Source organism: Manacus candei, unplaced genomic scaffold (genome assembly GCF_025592945.1).
Source record: "Manacus candei isolate 608988 ecotype Guabito, Panama unplaced genomic scaffold, ASM2559294v1 h1tg000057l, whole genome shotgun sequence".
Taxonomy (NCBI): domain Eukaryota; kingdom Metazoa; phylum Chordata; class Aves; order Passeriformes; family Pipridae; genus Manacus; species Manacus candei.
In genome coordinates this window covers 4,768,447-4,787,711 of record NW_026138105.1, presented here as the reverse complement: position 1 = coordinate 4,787,711, position 19,265 = coordinate 4,768,447, and the positions used below count along the sequence as shown (strand labels likewise).

The 19,265-nt window shown below is 39.6% G+C and overlaps 1 protein-coding gene across 11 annotated transcripts in view; it reads left to right on the top strand.

Moving 5' to 3' along the window:
- Nucleotides 1–19,265, top strand: part of SULF2 (sulfatase 2) — a 117,024-nt gene that overhangs the window by 64,839 nt on the left and 32,920 nt on the right. For all 11 annotated transcript variants that reach the window (XM_051802757.1, XM_051802749.1, XM_051802758.1 and 8 more), the window contains 3 exons: nucleotides 514–753; nucleotides 12,551–12,702; nucleotides 15,624–15,793. In XM_051802757.1, coding sequence (XP_051658717.1) covers nucleotides 519–753; nucleotides 12,551–12,702; nucleotides 15,624–15,793 — 557 coding nt within the window. In that variant the 5' untranslated portion in view covers nucleotides 514–518. The remainder of the gene's footprint in view (nucleotides 1–513; nucleotides 754–12,550; nucleotides 12,703–15,623; nucleotides 15,794–19,265) is intronic.

Here is a 19,265-nt window from a genome sequence, read left to right as displayed (position 1 = left end):
ACTAAACAGTCTTCCAGCCTCAGTGATCCTGTGGTTACAGCCCTCAGGCTTTTGCAGAACGTTGTCACAAAAGGCTAGTGCATCAGGTTGATTTTAAAACCAAAGATTAAATAACACTTCAGGAGCATGCAAGCTGTGGTCAGGGTTGCTGCACCAAGTGCATTTCTCCCTCAGCTACTGGAACAGTCCTGGTGGCTCCAGAAGGGCTGCAGAGAAGGAGCAGAAAGTTACAGCAGTAAATCTTGAACTTAGAGAGAGAGAGAAATGAAAGAAGCATCATGGTCCATGCCAGCAGGCTTGAGGCATATCTTAACTTACGACTTCAGTATTTAGTCCTTACTGGAACAATGGGAGAACTTCACTGAGCAGGAGAATGATCTCTTTGGATCTGGGTTCACTCCGAGACCACAGTGCTCGTGCTTCATTCTGGTCTGTGACACGACGGGAGCTCTTATGTGGCTGTTTCTGACCAAAACAAGAAAACAATTCCCCAAAATGTTTTTCTTCTTCCAGGTTCTATGCAGGTGATGAATAAAACCAGGCGGATCATGGAGCAGGGAGGTGCCCATTTCATCAACGCCTTCGTGACGACGCCCATGTGCTGCCCGTCGCGCTCCTCCGTCCTGACGGGCAAGTACGTCCACAACCACAACACCTACACCAACAACGAGAACTGCTCCTCTCCCTCCTGGCAGGCTCAGCACGAAATAAGGACCTTTGCAGTGTACCTCAACAACACAGGCTACAGGACAGGTAAGCTCCAGGCTGGCTCCACCTGGCCGGTACAGACGCTCGTACGTGGAATATTTTCGTTTGTTCTTGTCCTGGGCTGCAGCAGTGCATAGTGCCAGAGCTTCAGTCTGGTGTGTTGGTTTAGCTTCCTCATAGTTGTAAGCAAACATTTCCTCCAGTACAAACAAACAACAAAAATCCCAAGACTTTTTTTTCAGAAGGTGGGAATAAAACAAGGTGCCTGCTTGAGCTGAAGGCATAGCACGTGCAGAATATGCCCTGCAATTACCTGAAGTGCACAGAAAAGGACCAAGAAAGATGCTGTGAAAAGGAATCAGTGTTTTGATTTATTTTCTTCTTTTTCATGAGGTGGATATAATAAGCAAATTAAGAGTGGGAGAGAAGGGACTGCTCCTTTTGTGCTTTGGGACAATCAGCTGGTTTGATTTCTCTAGACAGTCGATTCCCAGAAAGGTGTTTAGGATAAACAACAACTGAGGAATAATTGGCAGGATCAAGTGTACTCCTGAGAAACAAATGATCTTCTTTGCATGCAGGGCTCCTTAGGAACAAATATCCTCTAGAAAGGATTTCAGAAATCGTGTAGCCTGTGTTTCACACCTGATTCCTTCTTTCTTCCCCCAGACTTTAGATTTAGGTTCTTGCCTGTGACAGTGGTTTTGTTACTTTTCTTTCTGATGCCTTTTGTCATGATGAGAAATAGGCATAAACCTGGTTCTACTTGTGTTATTTATGGTGTATATATACTGTAGTATTTTATTATAGTTGTTGTTAATTGTAGTATTGTATTGTAGTTGTTATTGATAGTACACAATTTTTTCTTGAATTTATAGTATTTGAGGCTTCCAGAAACTAGTATAAATCTTGAATAATAATTGTAACAAAATCAAATTAAATTTGATTACTTATTACAAAAAATTATTTCCTTTCTAACTGTTCACATGAGATTTACATGTTATTGCTTTAAAGTCTTGATCTTAAAACAAATAGGTAATTTCCTGGTTTTATTTTTCTAAAATGAAGACCTGAATTCATCTGGAAAGAAATAAATTAGGGGAAGGGCACGTACCTTATTAATTGGTTACTGTTTCCCTCCCATTTGTCATTCCTGGCACTAATACCAGTGATCATATGAATACCACACCAAGGTTAATGTTTTCTTCTTCGTAGATTATTTGATTTGTGTTTACTTATGTTTGTCTGTTGTAATAATTTTTATATTTAGTGACTACCTGCAGTTTCTACTCACTTGAATAGCCATTGCAAGTGTCCTGGTGTGCATCTGTTTCATATTTTTACATTAACTTAATATTTAAATTTAGATCCAAGATCTTAATGGATCTGTATTACATTATCACTCTACCTCTCTTAATTTGCAAACTAAACTTATTGAAACACACAGAAATAGTGCTTTTACAGATACAAAGCCATCATAAGGTGTCAGTGAGAGATCCTCATTCCTGTAGTTAAATGTGATGTGTTATTATACAAATTGAAATGGAAATTTCTATCATTGGAGGCTGGTGTTCATTTCTGTCCCCCAGTAAAAGCCTTGAGTTGTTCACTTTGAAGGATGTCAGCAGTAAGAAAGTATTTTTTCACTTTTTTTTCTTTTCTTTCCCCCACCCCTTCCAAAGATCTGATCAGATCTACCTGCTCCAGAAACAGAAGGAGATTGTACTTGAGCACCTTGTCTGGTTTCTCAAGTTTCAAAAGTAACCTGCTTAAGGGGAGTATTTTGAAGGTTATGAATACAGTTTCTCTGAAATGGGGAGTCCTCCTTGAACATGACTACAGTGAACAAAGGAAGATGTGGAAAGCACTGGAGTTCATTTGTAGGGTTATTTATTTTTTTTTTTATTTTTGAAGTCTTAATGCTAGTACTGGTTTGCCCTGCAAACGTACAGCTTAGCTTCCTGATCCCTTGGGTTTTTGGTTTTGTGGTGTTTGGTTTTTTGTGTTTGTTGGGGTTTTTTGTGTATTTGTTAGTTCTTGTGTGTGTTTTGCTGTTGTTTGCTGGTTGGTTTTTTGAAGGAGTAGAAAAAGACGCCGTGAGGAATAAAGCCTTTTGAGGCTGGCTTTTATACTTTGAGTTCACAGCCTTGGAATGAGACAGCTATTATTTTGGAAGGGAGTTTGTTTTTTCTTAATTCATAAGCCAGGCCTTCTCTCCCTGTGCTTTTTTTTCTCTTCTCTTTTGTTTAATCTTGAAGGAAGAAATTCTACTCTTCTACTCCGCTTGAACTTCCCTCTGGTTTTATTCTCTGCTACTGGTTTCACATCTCCCCGCCCTCTTCTCTGTTCACTGTGGCCTCCCTGTATCTTATGTTCTCTGGGGTAGTGGCATTTGTGGCTGGGATTTCTACAGGCTTGTGCTGCTGCTGACACCTTTGGGATGTGCCAGTCTCATGAGGGAGCAGCGTGGTGGTGCTGCAGGTTCCTCTTGCACGAGTTGCAAGTGAAAAATAGGAAAGGAGATGGAAAAAGTGCATCTTTTCCCGTAATTGGTCCTCAGTTTCAGCCTTGGTTGTCAGTTTTGTATTTTTGACACTTTAAAAAGTTTGACCAACTTTTTTAGGCACTGTACTTGAAAGGATAGAGGGGCTGAGCTCAAGGGAAGTTCAGTCTTTGGCTGTAACAGGATTTTACCCAACATGCACGGGCTTGCAGTCCCTTGATGTGGATCAGTTAAATATCCTGGCAAAGAAGGGGGGAAATTTCCTTCTCCAGTGGAAGACAGTGAGGCAGTAGGTGTTACAGGCATGTTCCTTCTCCATTAACCTGTCTCTCATTTTGGAAACTACCAGTGCCATGAATAGCATCAGGTGTTCCTGTTGTGTAGCCCCTACACAGTCCCTCAACACCAGACCCCAATCTCAGCATATTGTCCTATTGCATAATGTGGGAAATTAGGCAAGAAGGACAGTTTATGTAAATAAACCAGTTCAGCTGATGAATTGATCTTTAGAAAAGCCACTGCAAGCAACATCTAAATCATGCCTGACTTAAAATAGTGGATGCTGGTACTGCAGCTTGGAGCAGGGCATGGTAAGAACGGAAAAGAAACAAAGAGATCCTGTGGCAAACACTTCTGAATGTCAGTTCTCTGCCAAAGGTTCCTGTGTAAACATCTATCAAAAAAAAGGATCTGTTTTCTGTCAACATGCACATCTCTTTCCCCGAGACAGCTTTTAAAATGCACAATGCATCGTTGCATGCTTTGGGCCTGCAGCAGCAAATATCAGGATGTTGTATTGGAATACAGATTTAAACTTTCCCTTAGACATTACTTAATGAGAAAAGCTTCTCTTTTCCACTTGTCTGGCTGGCTGAATGATTAAGTCTTAAAATTGGTGACTGATTCCAGAATATTTTGTCAGCTTTATCTGCAGCCAGGAAGTGAAAAGACATGTTTATCTTATTAAATTCAACAGAACTAGGGACGGTGGGTCAAATGCAGCCTGGCAGAAGGACACTTTTGCTTCAGTGATTCTTCTGGGAGAGTTCTGCTAATTTATGTTAGGGCTTAATGTGGCTCAGTATGCAGCAAATGCTGTCCACATTTTGGCTCACTTCCCCTCCTTGCTCCTTTTAGGCAAGTAGTAGAGCTAACCCTGTTCACTTAAATGGACCTGTTAGCAAAGGGAAAAGCTGCTGCTTTTATGGTGATGTGTCAGTATCTCATGGTGGTAAGTCCATGCTTGAATGACACAGAATTAATAAATGCCATTTCACACCAATTTTGTATTTTGAACCTAGAGAAGTCATTGTGGGAGGTCCATCTCTGCCATTATAAAATATTTATTGGGAATAAAAGTAATAATAATTCTTAGCACTTTCATGGGGCTTTACAATAATTAACTAATGAATTAATGAAAATTCAGTGGCAGTTTTCCATTTCCATCCATTAATATTAGAGTAAGAAGATAACAGTGGCTGACTGCATTCATGTAATTATTTTGCACTTCACTGTCTGAGCCCTTGACATTTTAAAGTGATTTTCAACAAATTGTACAAAAGAGGAGAAAGGCTACTGGTAAATATTTTTCAGGTTCATTCCTCTCCTTTTAATGTGACCATTTTTTAGTATCTAGATAAAGACCAGGAGTCAAATTCTTAGGTTATCTGTTCCCTGCTGTAGATTTTGCTCTCCTCAATAGTTGCTGCTTGATATTTTTTATTACAGAAATAGTTACAAACTTAACTGAAATTGATCTCTGTGTATAACAGCTTGGTAGGGAATAACTGGTGACCTGGAGAGTCAAAGGGTAGACAGAAACAGAGACACAACAGTGAAGTACTTTCTACAAGGCTGTGGGCAGGTGAAAAACAGCATTAAGAAGAGATGCAAGTTTTCATCCACACTCCAGTGCCCTGTCCACTGTGCTGCACTTCTGTTGTGTTATCTGCATAAAAACAAAACATTATCCAAATCAGAGTAACGCCCTATATGCAGGAAGGTAGCTTTTGCAGTTGATGGAGGACTGAAGGCTGTTGTTAAAAGCCATAACCAAGTGATTTAAAAGTTAGACTTAGTTTTTAGAAGTGATTTGCTTGACTAGGAGCTGAAGTGGTGTGATATTCACCTCCAAGATGTCTAAGTGACTTTTCAGAACTGGGTAGCAGGTTTCTGAATTATTTATCTTGAAGGTGGATTAGTTTCCATAGATCTTTTGCTCTCTACACAGAAATATTCACAGAATCACAGAATATGCTGAGTTGGAAGGGACCCACAAGAATCACTGAGTCCAACTCCTGGCCCTGCACAGGCCCATCCCCAAGGGTCACACCCTGTGCCTGAGAGCATCATCCAAACCCTCCTGGAGCTCTGGCAGCCTTGGTGCTGTGCCCACTGCCCTGGGGAGCCTGGTCAGTGCCAACCACCCTCAACCTAAACCTCCCCTGACACAACTTCAGGCCATTCCCCCTGGTCCTGTCCCTGGTCCCCACAGAGAAGAGATCAGTGCCTGCCCCTCCTCTGCCCCTCACAAGGAAGTTGTAGACTGAGACGAGATATTGCCTTAGCAAGGTCTGTCAAATTTATATCCATTAGATGTTATTTGCTGGTTATTTGCTTTGTTAAAATAACAGCAAATAATTCTTCTTGCACAGCATATCTCAGTATCCTCAAAACTTGGCAATTGGGTTTTCTTCAAATCCTATGGACAGAATGGGTCTAAATGAAATTCTTTTGGGGGTGGCCCAAATAACATAGTGCAGACTTTGGTATTTTAGTAAAGATTCAGTGTTAAGCTGCATAAACTTTTGCTTAACTATTTGTTATTAAAAAACGTCTGACAGTCCACTGTTGGGGAGGTTTTTGGGTTTTATGTGTGGAGGAGGAGGAGATGAAATGTTCCATGTGATAAGAGGAGGACAAGTCTAAATGTTAAGATTCTTCTGTGACCGTGGTACATAGAAGGGGCGAGTGACACCGATGGTAAATATTTTTTGAAATGTCTTACTGCTGTGATTTTGACATTGAGAAATGTTTTGTGGAAGATCTGAGTGGTCAGGACTGGCTTCCAAGGCATCTGAGCAGACTGAGCAGTGCCAGTGAGCTGTGCTGTGAAGTCGTGCTGTCACCCACCTCTGCCCATCTCCTCCTGTAGGAAGTGATGCTCTGGTGATACTGAATTGTAATAAAGATTGGTGATGTCAAAATTGCCATTTCTAGATTTTTTTTTTCCTTTAACTTTCAAAGGATGTGTGAGAGGGATGTTCAGAAAAATATTTCTGCCTTACAGTTCTGGTTGTGTTTAAACTTCTGTGAGCTGTGCCATTGGCATCAGTGAAAGGGGGCTTTGGCCCCAGTTCCACTGGGAATTTTCTTACCTGAGAAGGACAAGCAAGACTTGGCTCACTGTCAGCATTCTTCAGTTTGATTCCTTCTTGACCATTTCAAGATATTTGGGTTGAGTACTTTTGTTTTATTTGGCTTCATCTGCTCCCCTGCAGCCAATTCCCCCGATTCATTAAATAGATGTTGGCACTGATCCCTGGCCACAGCTGAGCAATGTGCAATACAAACTCAGGAAGAGGAACAAAGGTGTCACAAAGATTACTGTGCATTGCCTTTGTCCTGCTGGATATCAGACCAGTCCTGGCATCACAACCTGTAGGCAGCTCTGACTGCAGTGCTTACAAGTCACTGTACAACGTGGGTTTTGCAACTGTTGTGTTTCATGAATTGAGTGGTATTTTTTACTCCAGTTACAGAGAAGAGCTGTGCATGTAAAGGCTCTTGCCTTTAGTTCTACTCCTTTTATGTCCCTGTGATGATGGATGGAGCATGTGATCTTTAAGAAAATTTTGTACTATCAGTGTATTATGGGTTAGAGAAAAATTGGCTGTCAGTGTGCAGTAGACTAAAATGTGTGTATGGAAATACACCTGTACTCCTTTTAGTCTACCTGGTGAAATACTTCAGTGAAATCATCATTTCAAGAACTACTGCAGGCATACAAAAGATGAGAAATAATGAAAAGTACTTGGAACCCAGTCTTCCTTAGCATCCTGAAACTGATGGAACTGAAGGGATCTGAGAACAAAAGGTAGTCTTAAAAATACTCTCATATTTAGGAAAATCACTGCATGTTTTATGCAACCCATTAATTAGATTACTGCAATTACTGAGGTAATAATACTAATGCTGTTTCTTCTGATCCTTGCAGGAGTGTCGTATTTCCTTTGTCACAAAAGGTGCCAGCTGGGATGGTTTTGTTCAGGGGACTTAGTTAGGAGTTAGGAGTTATTGATTTTTGGAAAATCTAGTCAATGACTTTGATATTTACTAAGAACTGATGTCTAATCTTTCCCGTGGAACCAAATTTAATACGAAGTTATAGAATTTTCTCTCAGAACCCCCATATTTCTGCTGTAAATACATTAATTTCTCTGGGTTTATTCCATTGTACATTGTCAGTTTAAGAGTGTATCTGGCCATGATGTGAATGCAAAACAGAGTTGACCTTTGAGCTTACTGCTTGTTCCATGCATACTAAGCAATCTGAGAGTACTTTCTCATCTGCTTTCCTCTGATTGTCTGTCAGAGGACAGAAAGTACTGAAAGTGTATAGATATACAGCAGAAATAAGCTCAGAAATGCCCCTCTCCTTCACCTTTCCCAAGTGCAAAACTAAGGGATTGCTCAAATGTAGCTAGTTGCTCAACTTTGAGCTGGGAAAAACTGGTGTCAGATACAGAAAAAAAAGGTTTTAGAGGGGTGAACGAATCTGTGTCAGTAGCTTAAGGTTAATACTCAAAACCTGGAAAGTCTGCTGTTGAAATAGGTCAGAAAAGCAGTGCTCTAAATATATTTTTAAAGTACTTAATGCACAGCATTCATGTTTAAATATGGTGGGTTAATAGCTTAAAATGAGTTTAACTTCACAGTCGTGGTGGGAAGTGCAATTTCATGGGGAGCTGATAGGTGGATGCAGCGTGAAGGGTATGAAGAGATGAGTCTGGGAAGGAGGAATGTGTGGTAAAAATACTGAGCTTACTGTCCAGGAGTAACAAAAAGCCAAATTTTACTTTTTTTCATCTTCAGGATTTGTTATGAGAGCATGAATGTTCACAAATACATTCCTAAATACTAAAATCCTGGAACTGTGTATATTCAACTGAAGGTGGGCCTTGTAAGTCATCTAGTCCATCATAGGGTCACAGGCTAATTCAGGTTGGAAAAGTCTCATTTCTATCACCTGCTCAAAGCCTGCCCCAGGCCACGAGGGCTTTACCCAGTCTAGCCTGGAAAACACCAAGGATTGGAGTTGCACAGTGTTTCTGAGGACCCCTTTCACTCTTTGACTCCTCCCTGTGAAGAAGTTTTTCTTTTCATCCAGGCTGACTCTCACTTGTTTCAGTCTGTGCTGCTTTTTTCTTGTCCTCCAAGAACACACCACCACAAAAGGGCTTGGCTTTGTCTTCTCAATGATCTCACAGGTGAGAGGGTGACTGGATCTCCCAGAAACCAGGCTAACCTTGCTCTGTGGAGTTTGTTTTTCTAGTACATACCTTCCTTGCCTTGGCTTTACTAGAACAAGAGCTGTGTCATTCTCTGCCTCCCACCAAAGGTAACGTGTTGCTGTCAGGAAGTGGGTGCCAGTACTCCTCTCACACATTCCTTTTTTTTTTTATTTCCTTCTTACTTTATTTAAAAAGAACGTAAATGCTCTGAATGTAAATACTGTCACACAGATTATCTGTGGAGGACTAGCTGTGGTCAGAATCAGAGCTGCCACATCAAGGAAACAACGAAAGACTGAAGTTCTGTGTCTGAGTCTGATCTGGCAGTTTTGCACTGGTGAATCTCTGACTTCCACTGCATTCCTGTTTCTAGTTTGAGAACTGAAAATGGTCTGTTATATCCATCTCCCAGTGCTGGACAGTCTGTAGGGAATAAAGAGGGATGAACTTCATTTTACTGATGCATGGCAAATGATCTTGGTTTTCAGTTTAATGGAGAGCTTTGTGAGTATCCTTTGTTAGAGGCATTTTAGCTGTGTTAAGTATTTTTAGGTAGGTATTAGGAAGTGAATTAGTGTTTAAAAAAAACCCCAAACCTGTAGTTTAGTAGATGATATGACAGACAGTACAACCAGCTTGAACATTTCCATAAATGATGCCTTGGTGTCCCCTTTGTGCTTTTACACTCCATTTGACAGTCTGCTAGATCTGCTTTTTATGGTCTTGATATTTCTGTGGTTGTGTTACATTCAGAGCAGACCTTTGTATTAATTGAAAGCATGGGGAAAATTCTTTTGTGTTCCACTTTTTTCCGTGCAGGAACAGTTTAAAAAAGAAAACCTCTTGTAAAAATTCCACTTCGTACCAAAGAGTTTTTTGTAGGTGCTTATCATTGAAGGGCAGGACCCTGAGAAAAAGGATCTCAGAGGGTTATGAACCCTTGAGGAAGTGGTAACAGTGTACAAAGGACTCCATTTGTGTGTATCCTGTTTTTTGTAGTCGTAGGAAAAACCGTGTTGCATGGCATTTAAAGTAAATCTGTTCTTAATGGGTTTATTCAAAATAGCTGCATGTTTTTTAACCATCAGCTGGCTATAGGAACACAGCTGAGCATATCAAACAGCAGCCTCTGTGAATGTTTGCTAATGAAATCTTGGAGCAGTTTGAAACTGGATGTACCAAAGGCATTTGTACTCCAGAGAGCAGCTGTCTCTGGTCAGCTAATCTGATGAGGGGGAAAAATTGTGTTACAGAGAACGTTATAATGCAAAATGAAAATCTTGGCTCAGCATCAAGAGAGCTTTGTTGTAACCCAATATTTTGTACTGCAGAGGAATGGCATTTAAAAATTTTTTAATAACAGAGGAGGAGGGAGAGAAGAAAAAGATTTGAAATGAAAGATTGGAAATAGCAGAGGAAATTATTTAAAGTGCTGTGACATCCATGCAAGGATATAAAGACATGCTGGGTGTACAGTGGGGAGGGTGTGTGGAAAAGGTGGGGGGAGGAACTTCCACCAGGCTTTCCTTTAATGCCTGTGCAGAACAACAGGGAAGGAATTCTTTACAGAATGCCTGTTTCCTGAGGGCTTCAGCCAGCTCAGCCAGAGCTCCCGTGTTTTTTTGGAGAGTGGATTGGTTCTTGTGAGCAGAGAGGGCAAATCTGTCTCAGTTTGGTTGTCATGTGTTGGATGGGGCACAGGTGGCTTTGGGCTGCCTTGTGCACCCCTGCTCTGAGTGGGCAGTGTTTCAGTCCTGGGTTCCGTGTCACTAGACAAGAAAAGAAATGTGCATCATCTGTGTTGGTTTTTTACCCATAAGCTCTGTGAGTTACCTGTCGTTCTTTAAAAATTAGAAGCTGTTCATAAAGCAAAATCTTCAGCAAAAAGTGTATATATTGTGTGAATGCAGCCCCTGAGTAATGTGATAGTTTTCATCTGGAGTGGAGTAGATCTTGTTGTGTTCATTGCTGCTCGATTAGGTTGCTTGGTTGGAGAACCCTTTTGTAAGTGACTCATCTGCAAAATATTTTTAAAGCACAATGTAATTTCAAAGAATTTATTGATTATTTACCGATAGATGTGCCCTCCTCATCTACTGTGATACAGATCTTAATTTTGTCAGCACTTTCATCACTTTAAAACACTTCAAACAATCTGAAACGTTCACTTTCTCGTGCCTCACCTTACACGTTAATTGAATACATTAAAATTTGTTGAGAAGGGTGATTTAAAATAGATTTTGCATTCTGCCTAGGCACTCTTTGGATCTTATGGACGTTCAGTGTACAGTGTACTTACTACCTGTAAATTTATTTAATTTCATTCCCCTATATTACAATGTTGCTAATATCATATTTCTCACTTTTTTTTACAAAAACCCCCACTATCAGGTAATGATGCAGAGCTCTCTCACATACTGTTTTATATCACTGTTTCTCAGTCTGTCTCTGGACAGATATTCAGCCTGGTACAACTAGACATAAATCTGTTTACTTCAGTGAGGCAGGGGCCCTTTTTTCACTGGCTGAAAATCTGTTCTGCTCTATGCACAGTATTGCTCCTTGTATTTATATACATACAAGAAGGTACAGTGTCAGATACTGTAGGCTGCAAGCTTAAAAAATACTATTTAAGTACCTGGGAACTGTGAATTGTATGCTAAAATCTCATAGATTATGTGGTGAGGTTTAATCTCAGTCAGAGAGTGGAATCTTAGCTTTGTGTTGTCCTTATGGAAGCACAGATAGTTCACTGAGAGGTGGCCAGTGTGAGATGCTGCAGACAGTGTGTGCCTCTGGATTAAAAATGTTTGTAATGACAAGTGGAACAAGTGTAAAGATCACTGTGATAATTCCAACTTGTATTGCCAGACCATTCAAAAATTGAGATCTGAGAAACTTCAGTGCTGCCTTGTGGTGCAGTCTGAAGACCCAAGAGCAGAATTTTGCCTTTAAGCTTTAAAAAAACTATGTAGGTGAATGGAGTCTTCCAGTATAATTTATCCTGTAATTGTCTACTTATTACATAATATCATAATAACAAACTAATGCTGAAAGATATGTTCCTATAAATTACTGATTTTTTTCTGAAGACTGTGAAAGCATCACGTTCTTTGGAGAGCTTGTGTTCTTTCCATAGTAATCTGATGCTTTTAACTCTTCTTTACCCTTTTCTGGAAAATAATTTGTGTCTGTACACTTGTGGCTTACAGAGCAAAGCTCTTCTGGGAGAATGGCTCAGACACCAACCCTGTGTGCTGTAAGAATCCATCTGGTTCAGAGTTGGATCAATTCTTTCTGCTTGTTCTGCCAGACAGGCTTCATTTCTTCTGTGCAGCAAGTTTAAAATCCCATCATATTTATGGTCCTCATTTGTCATCATTTCTCCCCAGCAAACCTCCTGTCAGTGACTTCCCTGCTTCTCCCAGTTCCAGAGGTGGAGATGGCTGGAGTGAGTGTCACCAAAATGAGAAATGGAGCTAAATCAGAGGGGTCAGAGTAGGATGAGATAATGTGGTAACTGACACTATTTTAAGAATTCTCTGTTTTGTTCATCTCACTCCAAATGTATCAGGCACTAAAGAAAGTACAGTGGTAATTGTGGTCCAGTTTCTCTTGTGCACAGTCAGGTTGTAAATCAAAAGATCTGCATTATGGAGATATAAATAAAAAAACCCGAAGGAGAACTTATCTCTTACCTTAAATCTATTGTCATGGAGAGAATAAAGTTGTTCTAAGAAGAAAGGAAAGAATCTGGTTAAATGTGGTGTCTCTGGAGTGTTTCTTTTATGCCTTCTTACTACACTTCTGCTTTCTCTACCCCTAGCTTTCTTTGGAAAGTACCTAAATGAATACAATGGCTCCTATGTGCCTCCTGGTTGGAAAGAATGGGTTGGATTACTTAAAAACTCTCGATTTTACAACTACACACTCTGTAGAAATGGAGTGAAGGAGAAGCATGGATATGACTACTCCAGGGTAGGTCCTACTGATTTATTTCTATTCACATTTGGACATGACCACAAGAAAGCTGCACTTTATGGTTTCTGTCTAACCAGAGAATTCTTTTTGTGCTTGAAAGCTGGTACCTGTAACATTATCTACAACCCCCAACAGCAGTGGTGTTTGGATGTTATGTTATCTTCCATTCTGGGAGGGTCATGATACTGAAAACACCATTAGCAGCAATGGGAACAAACAAAATATCCTGAGACCATATTAGGTATTATGAGCTGAAGATGTGAAAATGGATTTAAATGCTACATCATAACTATCTCTGTGCTTTGTACTTTAATTGTTGTGTGACTCGGATTTTCATCTGTTCTGTCTTCAGTGGAGTTACACAAGCATTAATAAGATAAGAATCCAGTTCCCTCCAGCTAGACCCATTTTTTTAGTTTAAGGAACTTGTTTCACAGCCACACTGCGATGGAGAATTCCTGGGATCTTGCTACAACTTAGGATAATTCTGAATGAGTGGAGAATTGAACTGTTATGTTTATATTTCCATACATATGTTTCCTAATATCCTCTCAAGGATGGTATACCCTGACCAAACTTAGAGAAAGGCTTGATGGTCATTGTCAAGTGCAGTATCATTTCTTATCTCATCTACCACCTGTTTGCAGTCAGGAGTACATTTATTTCAGCCAAAAGTGTTCCTCCCCAAAGGAACCAGCTTTAGTGGAGCCCTAAAATGGGCTGAAGTGACTCTGAAGTATGAAGGTAAATAAATCTATCCATAAACTGCTCTAGTTTTAGGGTATAACACAGGAAGTAGACTCACTCTGAAGAGATTTGTAATGTGTATTTGTTTAACAGAGATTTGGTTTGCTTTCTCTTGTGGGGCACAAATCCTGGCTCCGTGTTTGTGTTTCATTAGCATTGTGTTCCCAGTCAGTATTTCCTTTAAATGGTTGATATCTGTGATTTCCTGTCTGTGATTTCCCCCCTTTCCTCTGCCCTATTTGCCTTTTTTAATTGAATGTACTTTGTGTTGAAAGATGAAATTTCACAGCCTTCTAGGGTTTCCTTTTCCAACCCCAGCTGCTGAGGGGAAGGGGCAACTGCTGTACAGAATTATTTATCTTTTTTTTTCCTTCTGGCCTATGAAGAATGAGAGAGAGCTAATCTTTGCAGCTGTGTACCAAAAATGTTATAGTGGGAATTTATCTTATGTGCAATGGTGTGAGGCAAGTGATTCCATAGGCACTGTTCTCCATCTCCATCCATTGTACCAAGGAGTCACCAGGAAGCTTTATGTTCCAGTATCCTCAGCTCTGTTTTGTGTATGCAACACTTGAAAATGTTTAGGTCTTCCTTTGTTGTAGTTTTTCTTACCAAATTTAGTAAAAAAAAAAAAGGCTGATAAAAATAGAGATGTTTTTATAATCTTCATATTCATGCATAATAGCTACAGTAATAAACAGATGATAGTGTGCAGAGCAACAGAACTGGTTGATGTTAACACTGGAGTTCAAATGAACAAACAGAAGTTGAAACAAAACTGTTTGTCTTTCTTTCCTGTCATATTTTTACTGCAAACTTAATTTTCCTGCAGTGAACAATATAATCAGATTATAATTTAGTCCTATCTACTTAATATAGTTAATTATGTGCCAGTGGAAAACTAGAAAAAAACATTACTGATTATTGGGCTCTCCAAAGTGACTGCTAAGCACTTATGCCCTGAAAATAAAATTCTTTTAGATTTTCTTACAGGATATATTCTACTTTGATTTTTCTTTTTCAGTTTCTGTCATCTATTTTTACATGAATTTTAATTTTGTATGGCTACATCCTCTAAAGGAGCTTTTCAAAGGAGCTTTAAAAAAAAAAACTGTAAGAAATCAGCAAATTGAAACGTTTCTGTTTGGTCTTTCGACCTGTTCAACAGTGGGTTTGCAGTGATTTTCACTTTGACCACATGGAAACCTTCATCTTCAAAATGAAGTTGGAAAACTGTGCTCTCCAAATGGCTAAATCAAAGATGAGGTACACACTTAGAGTGACCAGGATAAAGAAGAGGCACATTTAAGATGAACAGCACTTGTTGAGAGCACTTCATTGTTCCCTCTCAGCTCTGAGTATTGTCTCCAGTATTGAAAGCATGTTCAGAAGTCAGTTTTGCTTTGGTCTGGCTTTTTAAAGGTGAAGTTTCATATCCTACTCGTGTTTGAGGGGTATTTATATTTGTAGCATTTATATTTCTCCTGTGAAGCAGGAGAACGTGACTTGTCATTAAAAATGCTGTCTTCAATCCCTGTAGCTTCTGCAGATATCAGAAAAATAATAATGATACTTCTCAGAAAATAGATAGTCCAGCTCTTCTAAAGGAAGTTTTCTAAATTCTCAACAATATATAGTTATATCTCTATCAGATTGTCACTGTAATACTCAATGAAATTTTTGGTCCAATTAACCCACCATCTTTTACTGACTTCTGGTTCAGAGAGAGGTTAAAAAAAAAGAACATCAAGCCATTTATATTTTCAAAGCACTTTTATGATGCATGGTTGGACTACACACCTTGAAGATACTGACTCTGATTTTCTTTTTATTTTTTTTATTAATACCTGGTCATTGTATTTAGTATTGTGATCTTCATAATGTAATTACCCACCTTGGGAAGAAAGAGTACCATTTGATCTTCTTTAATGCCATTCATTTCTGAGGAAAAGCTAGAAGCTGTTGCTTTTTATATTTCTAGGCAGTGAAGAAAGAAGGATTTGGTTTTATTTATTTTTTTTTTACTCCTTCCTCTTGTCTTTCTGAGTGAAGTAGCTCCTTTTTCCCCCTGTTTCTCATGATACCTCAGACCTCCCCTTCCCATCTCACCCCCCCCCCCAGTTTGAAATTCCTTTTCAAGTGTCTCATTACACTTTTACTTCTGCTTGCAGGATTATCTAACTGATCTGATTACCAATGACAGTATTACCTTCTTCAGACTCTCCAAGAAGATGTATCCTCACAGGCCCGTGCTGATGGTTATAAGCCACGCTGCTCCTCATGGCCCTGAAGATTCAGCCCCTCAGTACTCACACCTCTTTCCTAATGCCTCACAACACATGTAAGGAAAAAAACAAACACAAAACCCTTTGATTTTCAGGTTCTGGAGTATGGAAATCCTGGGTAACAATGTTTTTCTTTGTAATACTCTTGGCATAACCTTGTCACAAATATATAAGAGGAGTTTCCAGACTTTTTTGTTTGTTTGTGTCTCTTCAGACCGGTGCAAGTATTTTGAGAATGGCTACAGAATTAATTGGATGTTGTTACAGCCTCTTTGGGAATTAAGGCACTGTTTTTATTTTGAGCAGGGAGATCAAAATCTGGTTCTTGGGCTGTAAACTCTTCAGGGGAAGAAACTCCTATGTCCCTATTCTTATGTATAAACCATATTATTTTACGGGTATTAGCAGAAATCAGGTATTATGCAATACTTACTACTCCTGTTTCATGTATGGAAAGAAAGCAACTGCAGCCCCAGATCAGACAGGCTGTTTGTGAACGAGCAGGTCTGTCTGTCCATGACCCTGGGCAGGGTCTGGAATGGATCCCAAAGGCACTCTCACCTGGTTCCTGAGTTACCAACATGTTCACAAGCTCCACGTTGAGATGGCTCTGGTTTCTAGCACAGGGACAGCTCTGGAATGCTGCATTGCAGGTGTCTCCTTGCCTGCAGATAAAATGAGTGGTTCTCCCAAATCTCCTCTTGACATGACTGAAAACATTGCAGTAGTTTTCTAATTCCTGGCTTCATGCCTTCATTGGTGTTCAACATTTGTAACTTTCTCCCTAAGTGCTGCTGCCCCCCCTTTTTAAGGGGAATTCTGTCTTATTTTGGATTTGTGAAGGAACTGGGAACTGATGGAAATAATAATCAGTTGGTGGCCAAAGCTGCTCTAGCCTAGTCCAGAGTCCAGTGAAATCCATTTGAGCTTTTTTGCTTAATTTAAAATAAAATCTGAGGGGAAAAAGCTTCCTTTGTTCTATTGTCTGGTTATTGCATAACTTAGAATTACATATTTCATTATTTTCTACTGTGCCCAAAGAGAATCTGTGGCATAGATCTGCAGCAGTGAAGTATTTCATGTTTGTTTGCCATATTGTGCTCATTGATGTTCTTTGAAATGCAAATTACAGAAATGACCAGTGAGCAACTTCTCATGGCTTATATTACTAGGTTCCTTTAGAAGGCATTTGGATCTGGGAGATGATAATCATCATGCAACAGTCTGTACTAATTTACTTGCTAGCTGAATGAAAAACAGTGGAAGGATTTGAGGAGGGCCAGCAGTGAGAAATACAGACTACATCTGTTTTTGTTTTGCTGCTGGTTTAAGTCTTATTGTTCACACAAACTAGGCTTATCCTCCTGATTATAAAGTAATTACACAATTTTATTTCCTTTTTAACTTTAGGTGACTTTTCTTACAATGATAACAATTACGTAGAAAGTGTTGCTTCATGGAAAAAAAATTTGTTTGTAAAAAAACCAAATTACCTTGGTAGATTAAGGAACTATATTTTTCTCTTGGATATGAATTTTATGTACATCTCACACAAACAAACTGCCAGTCATCATCTTCTAAACAAGATCGTCGTGTTTGAAAATAATTCCCAGAGCAAACCCCTGGGCTGCAGGGCTGGTTTTCCTTTATTCCTGCTTGTGCTGTGAGCTGCAGAGAACACAACAGCTGGGCAGCTCAGCAGTGATCAGAAATGTTACTGCAACATTTCCCCACCCATCTTTTTCGAGGTCAGATGCCATCTGACTGGGACTTATCTTCTGGGTGCATTTGAAGGAGTCATCTTAACCAACTTCTAGGAATGTTACATCTGGGTATTTTCCCCGTAAGACAGACAAATCTGTTAAGTATAAGAGGGTTACATTTGTAGTAATCAAAGAAAATCACAGGCTTTGGTTGGATTATGTAGTGGGAGGTTTCAAATCAGGCAGGAAATCACGAAGTAAGCTGAAAAGGAATTTGCAAAGCATTTTTGATTCATTCTGGGCATCACATAGCAACAGTTTCCATAACTGTCAGCATTTTCAAAGAAGCAATGTCATTATTTCGGCCACAATAACATTCTGAAATTCAAGAGACTATTAACATTGCAGAAACAATAAACACCAGCCCTTTCCTCCCTGTATGAAGAAGCCTCCACTTGCCATGTATGCACATTTTTCAGATAGCATCTAACAGAGGCTTTCAGCATAAAGCATTTCACTGTCAGATTATTAGCTTCATATTTATATTAAATCTCTCAAGACTACCTGTCACATTCAAAGATATATTAGAAACACAGCATTTTGATAAGTTTCAACTTATTGTTTATCTTCATAACTTACCCTGCTGCTCTGTTGCATGCACAAAATCAAGGGTAGAATTTTGCCAAATAGGAGCTGAATGTATCAGGAAATTCTGTTGTTGCTAAGAGGAAAGTGATGGAGTATCTGCTGTTCTTTCCTGTGTTACTGTGTCACCCTCTGGGCTTGTGCATTTGCATAGAATGAGTTTATTTGCTCTGAATGAAAGAAGGAAGCCTAACCAAATTATTTAGGAAAAGTAATCTTTAATATTTTAGGCTCTGCAGGTGATGTGTTTGAGCCAGGGGGTGAAGAAATTGTAAAAGGTGTTTTTCAACCTTAAGTAATAGCAAACTTTAAAGGGATAGACATAGCAGGTAAAAATAATATTTCTTGCAAATGTAAGCTATAATATAACTTCTTAGGGAGTTGATGATGCAGAGAGTCGACATCATGGTAATAAACCCTTATTTAGGTTCAGCTGACCTAGAGCCATATAATTGTGCAGAGAAAAGCAATAGCTGGGACTCCCAACAGTGTGAAACTATGGACAATCAGTTATGTTTTTCCTTATCACTTTAATGGTGTCTCAGGACCATGAGAACATGGAGGGGCAGTGATATTTCAGGGGGACATTGAACCCAGTTCTTGTGATTTTGCAGGGACTTTAATTGAAGTTTCTGATGATCACCAAGGATTTGGTGGCTGTAATGTGTCTTCAAAATACAACCCTGTTTCCCTTCACCCCTGCTTTTCTTGGCAGGTCTTTAACATCCGTGTGCATCCACTTCTGGTGCTCCCATGCAGTTGGATACCAGTAGGCAGAGTGCCTGTGCCTCTCTGGTGCATGAGTGTGAAAATACTCAAGTAACCAGTCATGCTAAATTCCAAAAAACTGTTAAAGAACACAGTAGAACCTTTTCAGCAAGTTCTATAGTTGTCTTTAAACAGCTTGCCCAAGCCATAGTACTTGGTGCTGATGTGGACAGAGTGAAAGCAAAGCAGTTACCTGAGGAGGAGCTCTGTAGTACACTCTTCATCCTGATCATACCTGTGGCCTTCAAACTTCTGAGGCTGGTCTCTTGGCTTTGAGATGTATCCATATTAGTCTGAAGTCACTGCAAAAACAAGGTGTATTTACTCTTTTTGTAGATTTTATTCCCCCCAGAGTTGTTTTCATTTTCCCATGTTTCATAACATGAAAGTATAAGACACTTCCAAAGTAAAT